At 43.0% G+C, this 18,587-nt stretch overlaps 1 protein-coding gene across 1 annotated transcript; it reads left to right on the top strand.

Annotated features, from left to right (window-relative positions):
• The first annotated feature begins 222 nt into the window (after positions 1 to 222).
• LOC111892532 (tetraspanin-2) lies at positions 223 to 1,891 on the top strand. Its single transcript, XM_023888583.3, has 2 exons — positions 223 to 788; positions 1,410 to 1,891. The coding sequence occupies exons 1-2, from the start codon at positions 291 to 293 to the stop codon at positions 1,719 to 1,721; spliced, it is 810 nt and encodes a 269-aa protein (XP_023744351.1). The 5' UTR covers positions 223 to 290; the 3' UTR covers positions 1,722 to 1,891.
• Positions 1,892 to 18,587: the final 16,696 nt, after the last annotated feature.

Below are 18,587 nucleotides of genomic sequence, written 5' to 3'. Positions count from 1 at the left end.
CATGTGACCGACTTAACACAAAATATTTAAGGACAATTAAATGTAAACAACAATTAAAAAAAAAAACTTATTTTGGAGAGGTTACTCCGAAAATTTTGACAAAAATGACAATTTTTTACATGAACCATTTTTACAATTTTATAAAAAGTCTATCATAAATTCAAAAAGTAACAAAATTTGATAAACCATAGACTTTTATCTCAAGAACTCTTTTAGGACTTTATAAACCCCATGAGATATCTACCATCTTCTCCGTATCACTCCACTTCTACTCACTCTGCTGCTCAGCCATGGCGGTTAGCAACAACATAATAGCAACTCTCAACTTCATAGCACTTCTCTGCTCCATTCCAATCATCACCGCTGGCATCTGGCTTGCCTCTAAACCGGACAACGAGTGCATCCGCTGGCTCCGATGGCCGGTCATCATTATCGGTGTTCTCTTCCTCTTCCTTGCCCTAACCGGCTTCATAGGTGCATACTGGAACAAACAAGGCCTCTTAGCCTTCTACCTCTTCTGTAACGCCGCTCTCATCATCACCGGTCTCATCCTCCTCATACTCGCGTTCGTCGTCACTCGTCCCTCCGGCGCCTACTCCGTTCCCGGACGGGAGTACAAAGAGTATCGATTGATGGGATATTCGGAGTGGCTACGCGATCACATCACCGATTCGGATAATTGGGGAAATATTAGGGCGTGTTTGGCTTCCTCCTCAATTTGCACGAAGATGACTCAGGATTCCTACACTGCTCCTCAATTTTTCGCTTCCAATATATCTCCTCTTCAGGTACTGTTTCTAAGATTTCAATTTTTGGTTGCGTGTTCTTCTTCTTCAACACCATAAATGCATACCCTGTTATTTACAGTAACTTGTAATCTATGCATTCATGGTTGTACATTGTCCAGCATTAAACATGATCCATGGAAAGATCAAATCTTTACTTGATTATAACTTTACAATATATTATCATCATACTTTCTTAAAATGAAATTTACCAATATATGATTCTTGTTAAATAATTTATGATGTTAAAGTAAATGCTGGTGTTAATCTTTATTGATCAATCTTTCGAATATGATTGATGAGCTAATTAATTTGTGCTAATTTAGACTTATTAGAGTGTAGTGAAGAAAAGTGTTCAAATATTGTGTCTACTTTCTTGAAACCCAAAAAAAATGACACCCACTCAATTAAGTTAACAAAGTCTTTGTCATTATTCAAAGAAACATCATAGAAAAAAACATGAGCACATGACATCCAATTTTCTTGTTATCTCAATTATTGGTCATTTATGTGTGTGTTCCCATTTTTCAAATAATGATTTACTATTTACTAATAATACTGTTCCTTTTATAAAATTTAATTTTATTTTATATTTTATATTGAAATATGTGTAATGTGGTGTAGTCGGGATGTTGTAAGCCTCCAAGTGTGTGTGGATACCAATACGTGAACCCTATAATGTGGGTCAACCCGACAAACCCAATGGGTGATATGGATTGCCCCATTTGGAATAATGATCCGAACCAATTGTGTTATAACTGTGACTCTTGCAAAGCCGGATTGTTGGGGAACCTAAGGAAAGAATGGAGAAGAGCCAACACGATTTTGATTATAGCGATTGTGGCTCTTATCAGTCTGTATGTTATAGCTTGTAGTGCATATAGAAACGCTCAAACCGAAGAAATTTTTCAAAGGTACAAACATGGTTGGACTTGAAAGTGTGTTTGATACACGTCTTTATCGAGATAGAGTGTTTTTGTTGTTTCTTTTAGATGATTAGTTATGTTTTTGATAGTTAATGTAGTTAGTGTTGTGTATATGTTCTTTTGAAAGAGATTATTATATGTATTTATTTTGTTTTTATAATTTTGTTTCATTTCTCGTTATGTTAAGTAAATGAGGTGGATTATGGTGTTGTGTTGACCATTGTTGTGGTGATAATCGATTAAAGAGGAACTTTTATCTTTTATATATGTATTTGTTTGCTACACAATTTTTTTTCATAATAACTTAAAGATTGGATATTAGAAATTCACTCTTGATAACGATGGACAGAAATTTAAGCTTTCAATGCGGATTGTATTTATGTGAAAATGTTTTGTTGTATGAGTAAATAAGAAGGTTATTCAATTTTTATAAAATTGGATGGAAATTAAAAAAATTTGTAGCAATGTATCAAAAAAACCATATAGATTTAAATTAGTTCGGTCTAAATCAAGTTGTAAATCGATACAAAATTGAAGCGTTTTATATATAAAATGTGACACGAGCACGTTTTTGTTCCAATTTGATAAGTAGACCATCATCTTTGGTTTGGTTTTTGAAACCACCAACCCAATAATTATCATTACCAAACCAATAATCTATTAGGTATTTTGACAAATCAAAGGCTTCTAGCCTAGTGGTATTAGGTGTTGTCTTTTCTTGTTGAGATCAAGGGTTTAAATCACGTTGTGGACATAGGTGGAATTAGGTGTGTCAGGTTAAGAATAGATTAGATTTGTTGTTCAAAAAAATGTATTTTGACAACAAACACATAATTAAAAGATTCAAAGAGAAATAAAAAGACAAAACATTATGTGATTCATACGATTAGGATAACCGATAATCTTGTTACGTCCACAAATGAGCCAGAAGTTACTTTTCTTAGAAAATAAACTCAAACATTTCTTGTGGAATCGGATATAAAGGTAACATAGTATCACGATCCTCTTATCGAAGAAACAGATATAGGACAGACGCATTAGCATGAATGAGCGGCAACTTCCTACCCTTCAATGGAGTTCCCATATTTACAAATGTAACATTTTTTCTAGTTACTAAGCACACATCATTAACAAAAATCCACACTTACATTCATCATATATGGAATTTTGTTTTTTGTATCTTGCATCTTCATATATATTTTTACTCATGTGTTCAAGTCTTTGGTACCACAAAATATACACGTACATATTTTCAATATCTATATGTATACTGTAACACCGCAAATTTTCAAACCAAATTTTTTATTTTTAAAACATATAAATTGCTATAATATTTCACAAAACCACAAGTGTCTCAAATGTCAACATAAATCCACAATAAAAGTCAAATCCCAGAATCTTCAACATAGTATCGGGCAGGTGTGTACAATCATGTCGGTGCCTTCTCACGGTCCTGAGAGGTTCCTGAAACACATACACATAACACGGTAAGCACGAAGCTTAGTGAGTTCCCTAAAATACCATATACACAAATAATAAGCCTCTCATGGCTATAACTCGACATGGACCCTCCAGTCTCATGCGTCTCGGTGTGGACCCTTCGGTCATGTGTCTCAGTGAGAATCCTCCGGTCCTACAGCTCGGTTTGGACCCTTCAGTCCAGTATCTCAGTGAAGACCCTCCGGTCCCACAACTCGGTTTGGACCCTCTGGTCCTATCTTGGTAAACACAGAATATAACATATATATCACACAGACAAAATGCATAACATCACATAACTCAAATATGCACAAAATACACTCCGGTCACACATAAGTACCACTCATGGTAAGTATAGTGAGAAGACTCAACTCGTACGAAAGCTAAGGAAATGTGTACTCCTCGAACACGAATCACCGAACCTAGCCTCCGCTTAGTCACAATTGATGATTATCTCTAGTTAACAATTAAATCACAAATTCTAACAAACTAATTTATTTTCCCTCTCTAACTATTGGATTGGGAAAAAGACCATTTTACCCCTCCATGGTCACCATGACCCACGATTGACCAAACCCTAAACTCAATAGAAGTCAAACTCAAGTCAACAGTCCATGGTTGACTCAACTCGCCGAGTGCACCTATGTGACTCGTCGAGTCCCCACTGTTCCTCAGAATGTCGTGAAAACCCAACTTAACTCGTCGAGTTGTCTCATCAACTCGCCAAGTCACCTTTGTCCAGACTCATCGGGGACAACCCTAGCCGACTCGTCGAGTCAGTTCATTGATTCGCCGAGTCCCTTAAGCCAAAATCATATTCAGACGTTTTAAGGCAGATCTACCACTCCAAACTCTAGATCTAGCCTCCCAAGGTTCGAATGCCATGTAAAGCTTCGATCTTTACGTTCATGCATGGCATATTTTCTCCATAATGCCACTATAAGCTCTACCTAAGGTGTTTAAGCATAATAACTCTTTCATGGCTGAATAAAGTTGGGACCTTTGGACTCTATTATGATCACAAGGTTTAGATCTGATGTCTCAATGCTTGGCGAGCACAAGTCATACCAAATCTCAAAGAAATATGGAAAAAGCCCCAAAAGTTCCTCATTAGCAAGATCTAAACAACATGATGAGCAAGGTGATGGCTTTTACCTTCCAACAGAAGCTCCAAGTGAAAGAATGTTGGATCCTATAGCCTCTCCTCGTTCCTTGCTAGTATCTCACTTCTTCCCTTCCAAAAGATTCACCAAAACACTCAAATATTAGGTCAAACACTCTCTCTTAGCTCAAATGTCGATTAGGGTTTCACAAAGGGGAGTTGGATAGCTGGTGAGGCGGAAATGAGGACATAAGTTTCCTTAAATAGGCCCCAAACCTGAGGATTTAGGGTTTCCTCGCAGAGCGCCAACTCGGTGAGTCGGATCTCTGACTCATCTGTAACGCCCCGTCTCTGGTATGATGCTTTCGTGGCTTTTATTTAGAAGTTTTATTGAGGGACTCGGCGAGTCTATGGCCTGACTCGTCGAGTAAGGTCGAGTTTTCGTGCACGTGTTAGTTGGCGACTCGGCGAGTCCATATTCGGGACTCGGCGAGTCTGCCTGCCTGGAAGAAACTCTAAATCCTCGGGTTGCTCACTATTTAAGCAATGCTTTGTGCCCCAAACTCGCCTCCTTCACCCTCAGAGAGCTGTGAGAAAACCCTAATCCATCCCTTGTTTGTTTTAAGTGCTTTTGTGTGGATTTTGAAGGCTTGAAGAAGAAGAAGAAGAAAGGAGCAAGGAGAAGAGGTGTTGAGCAAAGATCCAAGGGCAAAATCAGAGTTCATTGAGGTATTTCTCGGATTCCTTCTGTTTTATGCTTTAGATTTCCATTTGAACTCTTCTAGGGCTAGTTTGATGCATTCTCCAAGCCTTATAGTTGTTTGGATGCCTTAATAGGTCGAGATATCCCTAGATATGTTCATTTAGGAGTTGTAGAGCCCGGATCTATTGCCTTTTTGAAGATGCTTTGCATAAGAACCCTAGATCTAGCCTTCATTTAGGAGTTGTAGAACCCTAGATCTAGCCACGAGTAGGGTTGAGAAGTGAGACTAGAGACTCGGCGAGTTGGCGGCCCAACTCGGCGAGTCAGGTCAACTGTGGGTTGACTTTGACTGAGAGAGTTGACTTTGACTAAGGGTAAAAGAGTCATTTTACCCCAGTGCAGTGTTTAGCATTTGATTGAGTGTGTTTATGGACTTGTAGCCGGGGAGATACCGAAGCAGCAGCAGTTAGCTTCCAGAGCCATTCACACAGCAGCCAGTTCACGAGGTGAGTTTCCCTTCAGTAGGAACGGGTCTAAGGCCACAATGCTGGCCCGTTCAGTTAGCCGTAGTTTCTGGACTTCGGTCCAATGCAGTAGCTAGTATGTTTGACGCCTCCATGGCTCAGACGGGATTTATGTGTTTATGCTAGTTGATATGTTTATGCTATGTTCAGTTAGCTTCGGACTTCGGTCCGATGTAGGGGACAGAGGTCCCAGTCAGCTTCGGACTTCAGTCCGATGTAGGGGACGAAGGTCCCAGTCAGCTTCGGACTTCGGTCCGATGTAGGGGACAGAGGTCCCAGTCAGCTTCGGACTCCGGTTCGATGTAGGGGACGAAGGTCCCAGTCAGCTTTGGACTTCGGTCCGATGTAGGGGACAGAGGTCCCAGTCAGCTTCGGACTTCGGTCCGATGTAGGGGCAAGGCCCCGGTTAGCCCGGACTTCGGTCCGATGCAGTGGGCAAGGCCCAGTATGTGCTTATATGTTATTATGTGGTATGTGGTAGTTTGGGGGAGCTCACTAAGCTTCATGCTTACAGTTTCAGTTTTGGTTTCAGGTACTTCTGCAAGCAAAGGGAAGAGCTCGGGATGATGGCATCGCACACACCACAGCTTCAGTTTTGTCCTGGGAGTTGATTTAGTTTTCTTGATATGTTTGGATACAGTTGTGATTCAGTTTTTCTTACAGTATTCTATCATGGTTTTGAAACACACAGCATATGGTTTTATTATGTGATACTCAGTCTCATGGGTTTTGTTATAATAAAAATCGAAATTTTTGGGTGGTATTTTTGGGTTGTTTCAAGTTGGTATTAGAGCCCTGGTTTGAGGGATTCGGATACACCACCTGGTGCATCTGAACTCAAACTAAGGGAAAGATAAAAGATTTTCAAAAAGAAAAATGTTTTCGAATGAGATTTTGAAAAGCACTTAGAAAGAAAAGATTTTTTTTTAAACAAGATAAGGGTGTGGTGCATGCGATCAGCCGAGCTCAAGTAAGTACTCCCAAATTACCAATACAAGTTTTATTATTATGATTAATTGTTCCAGTTTCAGTAGAACAACATGCTAGTATAGGACTAAGGATCTAGGAGGATGCCTTATGTGCCTGCTATATGTGTTACAGCCTTATGAGAATTGCATGCTAGTATTGAGTAGACAGCAGTAGGATAGCCTGTTTAGGTTATGCCTGGTAGCGCGAGCTTAGCATTGTATGCTAGAGTAGCTTCTCGTTATGAGAATAGTTTTGTCTGAGTATGTTTCCCTTATCTGAATGCTGCTTGCTTTGTGCTTTGTGGGACTTTGAGTGGTGGGAGTTAGCCATTAGGTGAATACGTCACATCACATATGATCAGGGTTGAATAATCTCAGAGTGCTGGATTTGGCCCTATTGCGCAGCTCTTGTCTGAGTCCAACCGTTGTAGGGACGAGTCTTTTACTCGAAGGATTATCCGAGCCTCATTGCATGTGATGGTATTCAGGTGGTGGCTAATTAGCATTACAAGGAGGCCTTCGGCAGCTGAGGACTGGTTTGAGTGGAGTCAGCGATTTCCGTAGGGAAAACCTAGGATGAGAGTAGCAGAGATCAGTAGTAGTAGAAGTGACTTGGTGGAGTCAATGCAGTTCTTGAGGAAAGTACGGATAGATGTGGAAGGTAGTATGGGCCCGTACTACTGAAAGCAGAGGATCCGTACTCGAATCAAGGAAGGCCGAGACAAGACCAGGAAGCTGGTGGTAGTATCAATGATCCCTTGAGATATTTCAATTTTCTGATGTTGATATGATGTGTTTCAGAACAGTGGTTTTGCGTCCGAGGACAGCAGCCGGCAGTGGAGGTGCCGGGGAGGGATCAGGATCAGGCTCGGGGGACGAGCGCATGGATGAGCAGACCAGAGAGTTTCTTTCCTCAGAGATTACTCGTATCATTTTAGAGCAGACTCCTATGATCTTCGGTTCGATCAAGGAGGGTATCCTAGAGCTGATGGATGAGAGATTGGGCACCTTCCGTGCTGAGGTGGCGGCCATGATGGGGTCGCGTACACTTACCTTCAGGGAGTTCAGGGCATGTGGAGCTCCAGACTATCATGGGGCGCGGGACCCCATAGCGAGTACTAGATGGTTGGCGGATGTGGCCAACGCATTCCACACTAGCAGGTGTCCCGAGGGGGACAAGGTCAGATTGGCGTCCTGTCTTCTGAAGGACAGGGCACGAGATTGGTGGGAGGAGGTCGGACAAACCATTGGAGATGATGCAGCGTTGGATGCCATGACCTGGGCTGATTTCTCTACTAGGTTCAGGGCGGAGTTTGCACCAGTCATTGAGGTGCAGCAGTTAGCCAGAGAGTTTCAGGACCTCACCCAGACTACAGAGACCGTGGTGGAGATCACCGCCAAGTTCAGGTAGAGGGCTCTTCTTGTTCCTCAGTATGCAGCCGATGAGGAGATGAAGAAGGCTCGTTATCATGAGATGTTGCGGAGCGATATTCGCCAGTTTGTGAGTCGGTCCAGCTGTAAAACGTTGGACGACATGATTGCTAGGGCTCGAGAGAGGGAGATTGATCTCGAGATGGAGAAGAAGAGGAAACCGGAGACGATTTCGGGTTCAGGAGGTTCGGGCAAAAAGCCCAAGGTTTCAGATCACAGATCCAGGGTTCAACCGAGCCACAGTCGATGTGGCAGGTGTGGGAAGATGCACGATGGGGTGTGCAAGGCAGGGAGTTCCGGCTGCTTCAAGTGCGGTCGGACTGGGCATTTGAGCAGGGATTGTACGGCCCCTGCTACTGCCGTTGCAGCATCAGATCTGATTTGCTTTCAGTGCAATCAGAGGGGACATAAAAAGTCCCAGTGTCCGAGTTTAGCTGCAGCAGGGAAGGTGGCTGCACCTGCCCCTGCTACTTTAAGGATTACAGATGGCCGGCAGGGCCGAGCCAAGGCGCCAGTAGTGAAGAGTAGGGCGTTTCAGATGACAGCAGAGGAGGCGCGAGCGACTCCTGATGTGGTGACGGGTATGTATCTTCCCTTCATCTCTTTATTATTATTGATTGATTATTGCTTATGATTGTATGTTTTATATAGGGTCGTTCTCTGTGAACGGCATTTCTGCTATGGTATTATTCGATTCGGGGGCTACCCGATCATTCGTATCGCTTGCGCTTAGCAAGAGATTTAGCAGAGCTCCAGGGGAGCTGGAATGTCCACTAGAGGTTGAGATAGCAGATGACAGGACCGTGAGGGTCGGCAGAGTGCATAGAGGGTGTTCTCTTCAGTTGTTTGACGAGCAGTTTTCGGTGGACCTGGTTCCTATTCCCCTGCGAGGGAATAAGGTTATTGTGGGCATGGATTGGCTAATCCCCAATGGGGTGGTGATTGATTGTGAGCTTCAACTAGTGAGGGTTCGCACTCCCAGTGGGGGAGAGTTAGTGATTCAGGGCGAGAGGCCACAACACGGACCGACCTTTTGTTCCGCCGCAAGGGCGAGGCGCTATTTTCAGCAGGGTTGTGCTGGTTATGTAACTTATGTCTTGGATGCTCGGGAGAAGGGCAAGGCGATAGTTGATGATGTTCCGATAGTGCGAGACTTCCCGGATGTATTTCCCGAGGATTTACCGGGAATACCTCCTGAGAGGCAGGTTAAGTTTGGGATCGACCTGATTCTTGGTGCGGCTCCGATAGCCAAGGCACCGTATCGCCTAGCTCCCCCTGAGATGCAGGAGTTGTCTACGCAGCTACAGGAGCTGCTAGACAAGGGTTTCATTCGGCCGAGCAGTTCGCCTTGGGGAGCGCCGGTCCTGTTTGTGAGGAAGAAGGATGGGTCGCATCGTATGTGTATAGATTACCGGGAGTTGAATAAGGTGACGGTGAAGAACCGTTACCCACTTCCGAGGATAGATGATTTGTTTGATCAGCTTCAGGGAGCGTCTTGGTTCTCCAAGATCGATCTACGCTCCGGGTATCACCAGATGCGGGTTAGGGATGAGGATGTTCAGAAGACTGCTTTCAGGACCAGGTATGGTCATTATGAGTTTGTGGTGATGCCATTTGGGTTCACCAATGCTCCAGCCGCGTTCATGGACCTCATGAATCGCGTGTGCAGGCCGATGCTGGATCGGTCAGTGATAGTATTCATAGATGATATCTTGGTGTATTCCAAGACGCAGGAGCAGCACGAGGAGCACCTGAGGGAGGTGCTGGAAGTTTTGAGGAGGGAGAGGCTTTTCACAAAGTTCTCCAAGTGCGAGTTCTGGTTGCGCGAGGTGCAGTTCCTTGGTCACCTCGTCAACCAGAAGGGTATTTTGGTGGATCCGGCCAAGATAGAGGCCGTGATGCAGTGGGAGGTCCCGAAGTCTCCAGCTGAGATTCGGAGCTTCCTAGGGTTGGCAGGGTATTACCGGATATTCATTCAGGATTTCTCCAAGATAGTAGTGTCACTCACCCGACTGACCAAGAAGTCGGTGGTATTTCGTTGGGGGCCCGAGCAGCACGCAGCGTTCGAGACCCTCAGGCAGAGATTGTGCGAGGCTTCGATCCTTACCTTGCCAGAGGGAGTAGAGGACTTCGTAGTCTACTGTGATGCCTCAATCACAGGTATGGGAGCAGTATTGATGCAGTGAGGCCATGTGATAGCTTACGCCTCGAGGCAGTTGAAGCCTCACGAGGCTAATTATCCTACCCATGATTTAGAGCTGGGGGCGGTTGTGTTTGCCCTCAAGATTTGGAGGCACTATCTTTATGGGGTCCGTTGTACTATCTACACGGATCACAAGAGTTTGAGGTACCTTATGGATCAGCCGAGTCTGAACATGAGGCAGAGGAGGTGGTTGGAAGTGCTGAAGGATTATGATTGTGAGATCCTTTACCATCCATGGAAGGCCAATATGGTGGCCGACGCCCTGAGCCGCAAAGTGTCAACAACCCCTATCAGAGATTTGTGTTTGAGGATGACAGTGATTACTCCGTTGTTGGAATGGATCAGGGAGGCTCAGGTTGAGGGCCTCAAGGAGGAGAGGCAAAAGTGTGAGAGGATAGTGGGCCGAGTAGCTTCATTTGATTATGACAGTCGGGGATTGCTTACACTTCATGGGAGAGTGTGGGTACCGTACTGGGGTGGGGTACGGTAGGTGTTGATGGATGAGGCTCATAAGTCTCGATTTTCTATCCACCCAGGGGCGACGAAGATGTATAGAGATCTTCGACCCGATTATTGGTGGCCCTGCATCAAGCGGGATGTCGCTTGGTATGTTGAGAGGTGCCTGACCTGCAGGAAGGTCAAGGCGGAGCACCAGAGGCCTCACGGCAAGATGCAGCCGTTAGACATTCCCGTGTGGAAATGGGAGGACATCACCATGGATTTTGTCACCAAGCTTCCCAGGACCGCACGAGGAGTGGATTCGATATGGGTAGTAGTGGATCGGTTGACGAAGAGTGCTCATTTTATCCCGATCCAGGAGAGTATATCAGCAGAAAAGTTAGCCGATATCTATGTGCGTGAGATCGTGGCACGTCATGGAGTGTCGGTATCGGTAGTGTCAGACCGAGATGTCCGTTTTACATCCAGATTCTGGAAGCGGTTTCATGACGAGATGGGTACTCGTCTTCATTTCAGCACCGCTTTCCACCCTCATACGGACGGGCAGAGCGAGAGGACGATTCAGACTGTCGAGGACATGCTCAGAGCGTGTGTTCTCGACTTCGGTGGTGGTTGGGATACGTATCTTCCGTTAGCGGAATTTTCGTATAACAACAGTTATCATGCGAGCATTGATCGACCTCCCTTTGAGATGCTTTATGGGAGGAAGTGTAGGACCCCGATTTGTTGGGGCGAGGTCGGTCAGCGCGTCGTTGGGAGCACAGAGGTGGTGCTCAAGACGACCGAGTTGATTCAGCAGGTCCGTAGTAGACTGCAGACTGCGCAGAGTCGGCAGAAGAGCTACGCCGACAGGAGGCGTTCAGACTTGGAGTTTCGGGTGGGCGATATGGTCCTCCTGAAGGTCTCACCCTGGAAGGGTGTCATCAGGTTCCAGAAGAGGGGCAAGTTGGGCCCCAGGTTCATTGGTCCCTTCAGGGTTTTGGCCCGAGTGGGTCGGGTTGCTTATCGGTTGGATCTTCCTGTAGAGCTTAGCCAGATCCACAACACTTTCCATGTGTCTCAGTTGAGGAAGTGTTTGGTGGATGAGTCAGCAGTTGTTCCCCTAGAGGATATTCAGGTTGATAGCAGCCTGAATTATATTGAGAGGCCGGTCGCGATTTTGGACCGGAAGACAAAGACCTTGAGGAACAAGGCAATTCAGTTAGTGAAGGTGCAGTGGCAGCACCGGAAGGGGTCTGAGTGGACGTGGGAGGCTGAGGAAGAAATGAGAGAGCATTACCCGGAGTTATTTGCAGATTCAGCCGCAGCACACTTCGAGGACGAAGTCTGAGACAAGTGGGGGAGAATTGTAACGCCCCGTCTCTGGTATGATGCTTTCGTGGCTTTTATTTAGAAGTTTTATTGAGGGACCCAGCGAGTCCATGGCCTGACTCGTCGAGTAAGGTCGAGTTTTCGTGCACGTGTTAGTTGGCGACTCGGCGAGTCCATATTCGGGACTCGGCGAGTCTGCCTGCCTGGAAGAAACCCTAAATCCCCGGGTTGCTCACTATTTAAGCAATGCTTTGTGCCCCAAACTCGCCTCCTTCACCCTCAGAGAGCTGTGAGAAAACCCTAATCCATCCCTTGTTTGTTTTAAGTGCTTTTGTGTGGATTTTGAAGGCTTGAAGAAGAAGAAGAAGAAGAAGAAGAAGAAGAAGAAAGGAGCAAGGAGAAGAGATGTTGAGCAAAGATCCAAGGGCAAAATCAGAGTTCATTGAGGTATTTCTCGGATTCCTTCTGTTTTATGCTTTAGATTTCCATTTGAACTCTTCTAGGGCTAGTTTGATGCATTCTCCAAGCCTTATAGTTGTTTGGATGCCTTAATAGGTCGAGATATCCCTAGATCTGTTCATTTAGGAGTTGTAGAGCCCGGATCTATTGCCTTTTTGAAGATGCTTTGCATAAGAACCCTAGATCTAGCCTTTATTATGCTTTTTGAGTCTTATTATCTTCTTGGTCGCTTATGGGCACGTAAAGATAGAATCTTTACGTGCTAATCGAGTTAAGGAAGCCCAGATCTATAAGTTTCAGACGCTGGATTCAAGCAGAATCGAGTTTAGAGTAGCTGCATGGATGTGACTCGGCGAGTCAGAAGAACGACTCGGCGAGTCAAGTCGCGAGTCCCGTTTTTCCCCTTTTTGAGTGATGTCGGGTGGAAGCCTGTGAGTAGTAGAGTGGACTCAGTGAGTTGGAGGGCAGACTCAGTAATGGAGGGACTCGACGAGTTGTTCATACAACTCGGCGAGTCCAAGGCAATCTTCTTAGCTCAAGAACAACTCGTCGAGTTGTTCATATGACTCGGCGAGTCGGATGAAGATTGTCTGAGTTCTTGGATCGAGAGGGTACTCGTCGAGTCGATGCCATACTCGACGAGTAGCCACGAGTAGGGTTGAGAAGTGAGACTAGAGACTCGGCGAGTTGGCGGCCCAACTCGGCGAGTCAGGTCAACTGTGGGTTGACTTTGACTGAGAGAGTTGACTTTGACTAAGGGTAAAAGAGTCATTTTACCCCAGTGCAGTGTTTAGCATTTGATTGAGTGTGTTTATGGACTTGTAGCCGGGGAGATACTGGAGCAGCAGCAGTTAGCTTCCAGAAGCATTCACACAGCAGCCAGTTCACGAGGTGAGTTTCCCTTTAGTAGGAACGGGTCTAAGGCCACAATGTTGGCCCGTTCAGTTAGCCGTAGTTTCTGGACTTCGGTCCAATGCAGCAGCTAGTATGTTTGACGCCTCCATGGCTCAGACGGGATTTATGTGTTTATGCTAGTTGATATGTTTATGCTATGTTCAGTTAGCTTCGGACTTCGGTCCGATGTAGGGGACAGAGGTCCCAGTCAGCTTCGGACTTCAGTCCGATGTAAGGGACGAAGGTCCCAGTTAGCTTCGGACTTCGGTCCGATATAGGGGACAGAGGTCCCAGTCAGCTTCGGACTCCGGTTCGATGTAGGGGACGAAGGTCCCAGTCAGCTTCGGACTTCGGTCCGATGTAGGGGACAGAGGTCCCAGTCAGCTTCGGACTTCGGTCCGATGTAGGGGGCAAGGCCCCGGTTAGCCCGGACTTCGGTCCGATGCAGTGGGCAAGGCCCAGTATGTGCTTATATGTTATTATGTGGTATGTGGTAGTTTGGGGGAGCTCACTAAGCTTCGTGCTTACAGTTTCAGTTTTGGTTTCAGGTACTTCCGCAAGCAAAGGGAAGAGCTCGGGATGATGGCATCGCACACACCACAGCTTCAGTTTTGTCCTGGGAGTTGATTTAGTTTTCTTGATATGTTTGGATACAGTTGTGATTCAGTTTTTCTTACAATATTCTATCATGCTTTTGAAACACACAGCATATGGTTTTATTATGTGATACTCAGTCTCATGGGTTTTGTTATAATAAAAATCGAAATTTTTGGGTTGTTTCATCATCGAGTCGAACATTAAACCCACGTGACTAATCCAACTATACTCGACGATTTGGACACATAACTCGTCGAGTAACTCATTAAATCCAAAAATGAATAATTAAATAAATAAATGCAATACTTGGGAGTCATGATGTTACATATACGATTCTCTGTTTCCGACCCTGAACAACTTACTAATTCCCATTTACCTTTCCACTAGTGACAATCGAAATTGGCATGATATCATTCACCATTGAAATCTCCTATGGATAGTATCATTCTTTCTAGGTATGGAATGTAGATGACATTTTTCAATGTCTAAATTAAGTCAAAAGATGTCTTAGCCATTGACAACCTAACCAAATGTTCTTTATTGCTTTGCAATATTGTATGCAACGTTCTTAGCCATTGACAATCTGACCAAGTCAAGGGCATGTCGATCCAACAACACTCAACTTTCCAATTTTAGGGGAGAGATAGGAGGCCAGTGCAGTCACAGACAACGACTAAGTTGTTCAAACCCGATGAATCGAGAGATGGAGGCCAGAAGGACCACACTTGCAGCAAGTGCAGTAAGGGTCATGAGGGACCATGTTGGCCTGGGACTATTTTCTACATGTGTGGCAAGGAGGGGCATATGACAAAGGATATCCCAAAGGGATTATGGGTTTGCTTCAATTGCAACTAGACGGGTCATATGAGGAGACCCAATTAGCACCAGACGTCATGGATGGTATGTGTTTCTTTATTATTTATGTTGATTTGTTTTATGTTTGCTTATGATATTGCTCTTGTTAGGTACTTTCCTTGTGAATTGTATACCTAGTCTAGTGATGTTTGACTCGGGTGCGATTCGATCTTTTGTGTCATCATCATTTTGACGTGATTGTAGCATTGCACGTGAGGCTTTGAGTAGACCATTAAGGATTTCTATAGTGGATGAATATGTGGTCTCCGCTACTGACATTTATTGAGGTTGTGTATTAGAGATTTTTGGTGTTGGGTATCCAGTAGACCATATCTTTATTGAGATAGAAGATGTCTGCGATATAGTGCGTATGGAATGGTTAAGCCAGTTTTGGGCTCTGATTGATTGTGAGCAAAAATTGGAGACAATTCGAGATCCTACGGGGAGAGTTCTTACCATTTACAACGAGGGAACCTGTTCAAGATTGGCATTCTACTCTGCCGCCAGGTGGAGGTAGTATTTGCAGCATGGGTGTATGGGTTAGCTGGCATATGTGGTGGATACCCGGATTGACGATAAGAGATTGATTTCCATCTCTGATGATCTTGTTAAGCATGATTTCCTTGATGTTTTTTTCGAAAGAGTTTCCAGGTGTGCCTCCCAAGAGGCAGGTTGTAACATTCGGAATTTTGAGAAGCAACTTTGAGTATAATTCCCTTTTGAGAATTTGACACGGCGTGTTGGAGGCACCAACACGGCGTGTCTATATAAGGAAAAGGATCGGGCTTCATTTATGTAACACAACGTGTTGATGGCTGGGAATGAAACCTTAATTTTTCGGGTTTGGCCCCCTATTTAAAGGAAAGTGGAGGCTAGGTTTTGTTCACCTTCAGGCCCCATCAGCCCCTCAATCCCTGAAAGAAACCCTATTCATCTTTCCTTCCCATCTTTAAGCTAGTTTGGTGTTTTGGAGCTAAGGAAGGAAGAAGGTGGAAGAAGGAAGCAAAGATCCAACAAGCAAGCCCTCATTCTTCAGTTTAGCACTCTTCTAGACCTTGGTAAATGTCCAAGACTAGATTTTTATCATTTAAATTTGTTACATCTTTAGTTTTTTCCCCTTTTCTCCTTGTTCTTGGATGTTGCAATGGATGGATCTCATAAAGTTTTCAACTTTATGAATCTCCAGGTCAGGGTGACCTAGTAGTGGCTTGGATCTAGTATTTAACCAAGTTTTGATGCCATGCTTAGAGATTAGGTCATAAATCCCCTTTTTGGCCTAATATGGGTTCAAGAAATACATTGTACATGTATGTCTAAAAAGCACCAACCTTTGGGATGGTTTTGGTGTTTGAATCACTTTTGGAAAAGATGGATTTTGGACTTAAGGATTAAGTGCTTATTAGTTAAGACCTTGCATCTTTAAGCTCTATGGATTGGGTGTTGGACCTTTTTAGGTAGTCCCAATGGATAAAGTTGGAAATTTTATCCTTATAGATCGCATTTCAGACTAGATCTGGGCTTTGGAGTTCTTGGAATCAAGGAAAACGGATTAACGTATTAAGTTGTTGGATCTTTGGCAAACACGACATGTTTCTAAGCCAACACATTGTGTTAGTCGGGATTTTCCTGACTGTTTGGGGGCAAACGGGACATGGCATGTTTCTGAGTCAACACGACGTGTTGGGTCAACATGGATTATTGACCTTGACCATTGATTTTGAACAAGTTGGACCTTGAAGGTATTTTGGGTATTTTGGGATTTTGATGGATTTGGTCTCTTGGATGGATAGGTGCTAGTTGGAGCTGATATTTAGAGTCAGGACCTCATCAACTACGGATTAGATTGAGAGGTGAGTCTTCCTCACCGTACTTATGGGTCGAAGGCACCAAGGCCGGCCCTTTGGATTGTTATCTTGATTATCGTATGATTGAGTGATGTAGTGATCTGTTAGATCCGTATCATGGTAGATAGGATGATGCTATGCTTAGTGATTTGTTAGATCTACTTGTTATCTATTCTGGCTTTATGTTTACGGGTTGCATGTGTTGATATAGTGTGGTTGGGTTGAGACTATACTGCTTTGTGTGGCCAATCAACAAACCTAGTAATATTTATATCGGTATGTTATATGTATGCTTATATGTTATGTATATGTTGACATGGTTTATGTGTGGTTGGGTTGAGGCGGTACTGCTTTTTGCTGAAGGTCGATAGACCCAGGGCGGCTAGGATAGACTAAAGGCCAACGGGTCGTACCAGTCAGGCCGAAGGCCCAGAGAACGGTCTAGATAGGCTTAAGGCCCTGTGTGGCATACCAATCATGCTAAAGGTTCTCTAAGCGGTCCAAATAGACTGTATGTTGGTAGGGAGTTCCAGTCAAACTAAAGGCTCTGTAGCATGCCAGATAGACTGTAGGATTAAATCTTTTAGCCTAAGATTTTTTAAGTTGTGTAGTATGTGATAGTGTCCATGCGATAGTTATCTGGAGGGTCGTGGGGCAGTTTGTGGTAGGATGAGTTATGTGGGGTCAGCCGACCAGTCGCAATATGTTTAGCCTTCCTCTAGGGAGTGAGGATAGAGTGCATGATTATGCTAGAATTTATATGCTTAATGTTTTATTTACTTATTTTATTGATTTTTATTTAATATCAATATTTTTGCCTCTCTTTTTTTATATTATTCCTTAAGTCCCATAGGTTTGATCCTTTAGAATTGGACATGCTTAACACATGCAAGTCGGACGGGAAGTGGTGTTTCCAGTGGCGGACGGGTGAGTAACGCGTAAGAACCTGCCCTTGGGAGGGGAACAACAGCTGGAAACGGCTGCTAATACCCCGTAGAATTCAAGTCATGGATTTTAGAATTGAGAGAGATCAAGAATTCTCACTATTTCTTAGATTCCTGGACCCAATTCAATTCAGTGGGATCTTTCATTCACATTTTTTTCCACCAAGAACGTTTCATAAAACTTTTTGACTATCATTATAAGTATTTAAAACACCAAACATTTTTATTTTATTTTAAAGATAACAATATAATCATTTATATAAAGTTATTTTTAACTATTGTTATTGTAGGTTATTTTAACCTACTTATTTGAAAACATTTAACGATTATAAAAAATACTTTTAGGAAGTATTTTAGTTAAATTGAGATTACAATTTAGTTTTTGCATTTATCACTATAATTTATCACTTTTAACTATTTACAAAGTATTCTTTGAGTTTTTAAGTGGAGCTGAAATTTATATTTAAGTTAACACTGTAATGTTATATTTAAATTAACAATTTAAATATCCCGTCCAAACTGTTCAAAAGTTGTACCTTTAAACTAATAATGGTTTACATACAACAATATTTTAAATTTAATAAATTAAGTATAATATGTTAAAAGTTAAAGACATAACTTTATAAGTAGAAGTAAATATATTATTTTAAAATTGAAATTTAGTTTATTTATGATTACACTTTAGGTTTGATATTTATTAAACTTATTAATCAACTTATAATTCTTATTAGAAAGACACTAAAATTTATCACTATTAACTATTTACAAAATATTTTTTGGGTTCTTTAAGTTAAACTAAACTTTATATTTAAGTTGACCTTATAATGTTATATTTAAATTAATAATTTAAGTATTTTCTAAAAATTTTCCAACATTGAATATTTAAAATGATAATGGTTTTACATCCAACAATGTATTAAAACTAATAAATTAAGTATAATATGTTAAAAGTTAAAAAACATAATTTTATAAGTAGGAGTAAAGATATTATTTCAATATTGAAATTTATTTTATATATAATTACATTTTAGGTTTGATGTTTATTTAACCTTATTAACCAACTTATAATTATTATTAGAAAGAAATTAAAAAGTCATAGGTGT

Source organism: Lactuca sativa, chromosome 5 (assembly GCF_002870075.4).
Source record: "Lactuca sativa cultivar Salinas chromosome 5, Lsat_Salinas_v11, whole genome shotgun sequence".
Lineage (NCBI taxonomy): Eukaryota > Viridiplantae > Streptophyta > Magnoliopsida > Asterales > Asteraceae > Lactuca > Lactuca sativa.
Note: the sequence above shows the minus strand (reverse complement) of the source record. Positions and strands in the feature narration are given on the sequence as shown.

What these genes read in the sequence shown, in the direction of transcription:
- LOC111892532 (XM_023888583.3), top strand. Translation starts at nt 291, where the DNA reads ATGGCGGTTAGCAACAACATAATAGCAACTCTCAACTTCATAGCACTT. An exon ending in CCAATATATCTCCTCTTCAG is followed by an intron (nt 789 to 1,409) that starts GTACTGTTTCTA and finishes AATGTGGTGTAG; the next exon opens with TCGGGATGTTGTAAGCCTCC.